The sequence below is a fragment of the Sphaeramia orbicularis genome, chromosome 22, assembly GCF_902148855.1.
Source record: "Sphaeramia orbicularis chromosome 22, fSphaOr1.1, whole genome shotgun sequence".
NCBI lineage: Eukaryota > Metazoa > Chordata > Actinopteri > Kurtiformes > Apogonidae > Sphaeramia > Sphaeramia orbicularis.
Window position 1 is genome coordinate 55,413,993 of NC_043978.1, and position 7,327 is coordinate 55,421,319.

At 36.2% G+C, this 7,327-nt stretch overlaps 1 protein-coding gene across 1 annotated transcript; it reads left to right on the forward strand.

Moving 5' to 3' along the window:
• Positions 1-2,446: 2,446 nt before the first annotated feature.
• LOC115413965 (myc target protein 1 homolog) lies at positions 2,447-6,787 on the forward strand. Its single transcript, XM_075353454.1, is given in 5 exon segments — positions 2,447-2,565; positions 4,978-4,989; positions 4,992-5,048; positions 5,051-5,204; positions 5,206-6,787. Coding segments are annotated over 5 exon segments (543 nt in total). The 5' UTR covers positions 2,447-2,519; the 3' UTR covers positions 5,480-6,787.
• The last annotated feature ends 540 nt before the right edge of the window (positions 6,788-7,327 follow it).

Below are 7,327 nucleotides of genomic sequence, written 5' to 3' on the forward strand. Positions count from 1 at the left end.
CCTCATGTTTGGACTAAATGAACGTAGACCTGACCAACAGTTGTGTTGGAGGCACCAGCCAGGAGTTTCATCTGTGTTCTACGCAAAATATTGCACTTGTGTTTTTTGTAATTGAGCTTATTTACCCAAGACACAATACAACCCACCTGCTCTGTTGTCCCTTGACTCTGTTTTCACATGGTGTCTACATATGATCAATTTGGTTTTTGCTTTTTACTTTTTAGTAATATCTGGTATAATATCTGATAGGATAAGTTGTAAATGGGTATATCATATTAGTGTATATAGGAAAAAGGATTATTGTTATTATTATTATTATTATTATTTATTATTATTATTATTATATTATTATTATTATTAATATATTGATATTCATACAAATATGGAGTAGGAGTACATAAGTTTTTACTTCTTCCTACTCCTTTTCGAGCATGTATAATTCTATTTCATTGTTTTATTTATCTTTATATCATTTCTTTCTTTCTTTCTTCTTTCTTTCTTTTTTGTGGTTTGTTTGCTTATCAGTCATTTATGTACCAGTACTTATATTTTGCTGGTGATTTTTGCTTTATTTCACTGTTTACATGTTCAAAATAAAGATTTCATTCATTCATTCATCCATTCATTCAAATAAGTAAAAACATTATTAAACAAATTGGCCTCTGTGTTTCCCCTCATAATTCCTGAATGAAAGTTTTAAAGTACATTTAAAATCCAAAAGCATCTGTGCATAATTTTCTGTAATATTTTACTGGGCCTACTGGTATTCCAGATGTCAGATATGAGGGGGTCCAGGTTGTAAATTCCCACATGGATCTGAATCCTAAGTATGTCAGTGCCATCTGCTGGACATTGTGGACAACTGCTGACATTATGTTTCTGACGACAAAGCCACCCTCACAAAATCCCAGCCATACGACTGTTTTCTGGTTTCTTGAATATCCTTGAACATCAGGGTTGATTTGGAGGTCAGCTTCCACCGACACAGACATGTCATTTCAGGTCACCACTATAGGATAAGAACACACTATGAAGATAGGTTAGCATTAACAAATACTGAATTCATTATTTATAAAGCAGATTTCTGACCTGAATACTCATTAGTATATGGTTTATCAGCACAGTTATAAATGTTTTACTCATTCATAATCCTCATCATCAGTCAGTGCAGTTGCAGTTGTTTGATAATCCCATGTGCTGTGTCTTTCCTTTGTTAGAATAACTCAGACTTTTGTGAGTCTTTAGGCGTTTGAAAACCTTTAAATCTCATTTGTAAATGTTTTATATGTCACAGAGTGCACACTTTAGATGAGCTCACACCATAGACTGAATTCATGAGTAGTTAGTGCTTTAGAACTACCTGAAAGAATGAATATCCTGTATTAATAACTGTTTATAGGACGACTATTGGAAAATAAATGTGTGAGTTAGTATAAAATACACACTAAACATATTCACTCACCATTAGTACATGTGTGAATAGTGTATGTGTGAGCAGAAACGCACATCACACCTGGTTTGGAAGTGATGCAATACTAAATGTTTAAATGCTGAATCCATAATTTATAAAGAATGAAAATACAATCATTAAGGACATTGTAGATGAGCTTATTAATGAGGAGTAAAACCATTCTAACTGTGTTTATAAACCATATATTAAGAGTATTCATGTCAGAAATCTGCTTTATAAATGATGAATTCAGTATTTGTTAATGCTGAACTAATGCTTCATAGTGTGGATGATTCTAAAGTGTACTGTCATTTCTTAATGCTATGGTGAGTTTGAAAACCTAAGATTCTTAGGTCAGGTCATCCAAGTTTTAGACCCAGTAAAGGTCCTGCTCTAATGCACAGTTTTGAAATGTGATACATCAGTTATTTAAAGGAAACACTTGGACTGTTCCTAGTGTTGAGTTGCAGAGGAAGGTGTCTGGTGTTGTCAGCCCAAAACTCTGAGAGCAGGAGTGAAGTGGGAACAGCAACAATTGAAGGAAATCCCCACAGAGAGCAGAGGCTGGGCTGTCTACAGACTCTGCAGCAGAAACTGCTTTGGATTTCCATGAGTGAGCTTATCCAGGCGTTCAGCAGGACACTTGGAAACACTGCAAAGACTTTTTTTTTTTTTTTACATCAGACAGAAGTAATGATTTTGAACATTTAACCTTTCAGCAATATGTGTATGTGTAGTTGCAAAAACATGAGCAACATAAAAAAAAAAAATCACACACAATATTCATTTATGAAAATACTGAACCAATACTGCTGAAAAGTATTGATCCCACGGAAATGATGCAAAAGGAAACAACCCTGTTTCCTAGAGTTATGTCCCACACAGATAAGCAATGCACTTGCTAATTTTAAAACCCAAAAGGGAAGGAAGCATGACAACAAGTTTCCTCTATGGGAAACTTTGAATGAAAAAAACCCAAAAGCTGTCTTGAAAAGCTCAGTGCTTCGTCTGTCTGCTCACAGTCCGTTTGGAACAGAAACACCACTTTATTGTGGAATAATGGCACAAAATGAAAACCCATCCTGTTCTGGAAATACTAAACTCATTTAATCTTGGTGAGTGTATTTAAAGTCTTTTCTCATTTGGGTTAAAAGTTTGTGAAGTTTTGTTTTACCAAGCGTACTCTGTACAACATGTATTCTAAAGTTCTCATTTAATACAATCATTTGTTTATTAATTGTCAAAAACTACAGAAATACCCTTTGTTTTAGACATTTTAAATGTTATATCCTCTTCAAATCCACCAGACAACCCAGTTTACAGTTTGGGCTCATTTACAGTTGAACAATGTCTAAAGTGATGTAGTTTAGATCGGCTTTAGCCACAAAAAACTAGAAGATATTCACTTTCAAATAAAGGGGCATATGTGTTATATGCCTTACACTATATGGGTTTCCATAAAAAGTCAGTAAACGTTCAAAGGTTAAAGGATGTTTAAGCCTATTTTTCTCTTAATCTACAGTTAATATTCTGTCTTGATTCAGGAAGATAATTAACATAATGATATATATTAGTCATGTTTCATGAGACTGTATGTCCAGATTGTGTTTGAAAGAGTTCAGACAGTGAACCCACACAGCAAGTATGATGTAAGAGTATGCAACCTGCTGCCCAGTATAGCACCGCTTGGCAAACAAAATCAGTCAGAACAAACTGCCATAAAACAGGTCTCCAAACCAGCGTTGGGTCACTTTTGTCTGTTGGTGCTGAAGCCATACTTCATGTGGATAATAGGATTTTATTTCTGTGTTTAAAAGCAGCTACGGTAAAACTACGATTGGGAAAATGCTACAACTTTTAGAATAACACAGACAAACCAGGGCTGTCAAACTCATGTCAGTTCAGTTCCACATTCAGCCTAATCTGATCTGAAGTGGGCCGGGCCAGTACAATAATAGAAAGAATAGGAGAGAGAACTGAGGAATAATGTCAGCTCCAAAGTTCTGTCCATGTTATGACTGAAAAAAAGAAAAATGCTGGAATGAAACTGTTTGCATCTATGAACTGTGCTTGAAATAACATGAACAAATATGAACAACGGAAAATTCTGAAGAAAATATGTGGAATGTTAACAATGTTACACCTCAGTTTATCATTTGTACATGTTCATTCAAACGTACAGATACAGGGATCTACAAACACACAAAACATTTACTAACAGGCAGAATATGGTTAAAATTCCACAGACTTCTCTTCAGACATTTCAGGTTCTTCACATTATTGTAAAAGGCTAGTCTGTAAATGGAAACATTTGTGTTTTTTTTTTTTTTTTTTTTTTTAAACTCTAAAACAAAGAGGAAAATGTATGGTTTTCATTAGTTATAGGCTATTGTGATAGTATTCTACTGGTCTGACCTAAATAATTTTAAAAATCTTTAACTGTTAATTTCATCAGTGTAATTTTTGTATTTCACAAATTCATCCAGGGGCCAGATTGGATCCTCTGGTGGGCCGGATTTGGCCCTGGGCCTCATGTTTGACACCTGCGTCCAAAACATTTCCAACAACTTATTTTCATCCCACAGTGTTTCCCCTTTTTTCTGAAGCTCAGCATTGAGATTATATATCTATTATCTATCTATCTATCTATCATCTATTATCTATCTATCTATATATCTATCTATCTATCTATCTATATATTATATATATATATATATATATATAGATATATATATATACGTGTGTGTGTGTGGGTATATATATTAGGGATGTAACAATTACCAGTATAACGATAAACGCGGTGAAATCACAGACAGTTAGTATTACCGTTTAAATTCTAATTCTCATGATAACTGTGTTTGATTATTGCACTTTTAGGGACAAAAATCCTATATAAAGATCTGCTTTTATGTCAAATATTTGAGTATAGTTTGAATTTATTACAATTTTAATTTCCTATACCTATATTTGGAACCAATATTCACTTTGAAAGTCTTTGAAAAGGTTCGTTAAGCATCTGTGTGTTATTTATGCAATAAAGTATATACATTTTTCAAATCAGATTTTATAAATTTTTGGTGTTTTTGTCCTTTTATGTTTTTATAGTAGGTTAAAGTGAAAAAATAATAGACAGATGATACAGATGAAGTGTGCTGAAAAAACAGATCCAAACATGGGTATAGTAAACATTTGTTTCTATAGTATATAAAGGCCAAATCAAAAGGACTGAAAAAACAGACAGAATAGACTCAGACCACTAAGGGTTAATATGGGAATGTTTCTGACACAGAAGGGACAGTGGGACTGGTATTGTATTTATTTACTTATTTATTATATTTAAACTACAACTTGGTAAATTCTTTCAGTGTGTGTATTAGTACTTTTGAACATTTGAGCACAATTTGAATAATACCACAATAATAATGATAACTGTGATAATTTGGTCACAATGACCGTGATATGAAATTTTCATATGGTTCCATCCCTAATATATAAATATATCTTTTTTTTTTATTTTTTTTTTATAGGCAATATGATTCTGGCTTCTGTTTGTCTATGCTTGTGGGACTGCTGCTGGGTGCTTTAGTCTATGTTCTGTTGACTGGGCATCAAGACGCACTGCCACAGCCAGGATCACCAGACGCTGCAGAAAAAAGAAACGTGATACTTCAGCATCCCAAACCCCCATGAGCAGCCAAATGGGCTTCTACAGGAGCACTTTCCTGAGCGTCTACAGGCAGCCTTCTCTGGAACGGTCGGCCTCTGGGAAGTAAACCAGGGGCAGAGACGTCCACGTTTCGCCACTGGCTAAGAAAAAACAGACCAGCCTGGATATGGGAGACGACACCCAAGTGGCCACGACTGACGACGCTGCAGCTTCAAACACATCCGGACTCAGAAGCACTTGTACCAAACAAAAGGCACTCCTTCTGGTTGGGCAGCAACGCACTTAAAGGCTTCCTCCCTTCACAGACATCACCTCCTGCATATGATAGTGTCATCCATGCTTTTCAGGAGACCTGCACTTGAACAAAAGTGAACCAGATGAATGTTCTGGAAAGACAGTGGGTTGTCTCCCTGCCTTCTGCTCAGTAAACAGGACTGTCTGTCTGGAGCTCGTGCACATCTTGCAGCCTCTTTGGTTAACTGACTGTGCAGCAAGATGAGCTCCTTCACAGCCATCATGCATCAATCTGGATTCTACGATGGGATGTAGAGTGTTGATGACTGCTGTGGTTCCATTCAGGCTAAAGTGTCTCATTCTGTTTGATTTGTTATGTGACTTAGATCTGTCTTTTCCTTCTGACAGTATGAACAGCACAATCCCACTGGACCTGATCTTCTCAGTTCTGATTTGGACCACCTCCACACAGTTACATTCACACTGATCCGATTTTCTTTGGCTCCTATTAATTTGAATTTTAATAAAAAAAAAGAAACTGTGGCCGACATCAGATTCCTGTGTGAAGGAGTTGGTCACAGTCCTAAAGTGAGTCAAAAGCAGTGGAGTGAGAAACGCTCAGACTCCCTTCTGTTTGAAAACCTCACTTTTAAGCTGCAACCATTTTAGATTGTTATAGATTTTATATAAGCTCATCAATATTATTATGCGATGACAAGGTCCTTGTCAGTTTTGTGTTTTATGTAAACTTTTGGATTCATTTTACTGCTGCATTCATGTAACTGATGTGTTAGAAAGACTTTATAATGTGAGTGGCCTCCAGTGCAAACGGTGACCAGTGTCTGTTTGAAAAGATGCAAAGGTCTTCTGAATTCTGATCTGACCATCCAGACTGATTTCATATTGGAAAAAGTCAGACCACAGATTCAGGACCACACATGTAAGTGGCCAAGAGACTCTGATTCCATATGATTTGAACAGTTCACGCTGTTATAAAAAGTCACAATCGATGGGCAAAAAACCAAACCTCCTATCTGCAGATGTTAGAGTTTTCCCATTAAATGGACTGCACTGTGGGAGGCATAAATACCTAGAATGTACTGTAAACACATAATATAGAAAGAGTCAGAGAACAGTAGAATATGCTTGGATATCTTAACAAAGACCAAACCATAATAAAACTAAAGGGTTTTTTTTGTTTCCTGCAAAAAGTGATTTTTTCAGACAGGAGGTTTTGTATTCTGACCATCGATAACAGGTAAAAGATGAGCACTTTTAGCTGCAGTGTGAATGTGACCAAGGGCCCTAATTCAGCTACAAGTCTGATTTTTACAATGTGACGTCAATCTGAACAGTAAGACATGAACTGAGATTCATCTCATTTCTGCAGGGAGTCATAGGGGCAGTTCTTTGCACACTGAGTACTTGATAACACTTACATATGTTTAGAGGGGGGTAATCCCAGCCCCACGGAGTAAAAGTCCTGCCATGAATGGGACTAGCTGTTCACTGAACACAGGGGATTCCACTAATTATCCATCCACCTGGATGTTGTGCTCATCAGACTGGGCCGGTTCAGTGACTGGTTGGAACAAATACAGGCAGGACTTCTACTCTGTGGAGCTGGGATTACACACCTCTGCATATTTACTTTACACAACAGCCAGAAATGCAACTTGATCTTATTTTTACTGAATGCAGTGACAGGAGCTCCTTAACTTCATTGGTTTGTGCATGTGAATCAGTTCAGGACTGAACCAATTAACAATTTCTTATGGGACACATGTAAAAAAATACAAATAAGACAACCCATTTTTCTAAAATGTGACCCATCTATTCTGGGTCACTGGCAGTCTGTAAACCCAAACTGGGATGGATTCATCCAGTAGTTCTGCTGCTGCAGACATGTGAAATTCTGCCTGTTTTAAGTAAATGGGAGGAAAAAAAAGAATGAAAAAATTCATGAAAAAACTGTA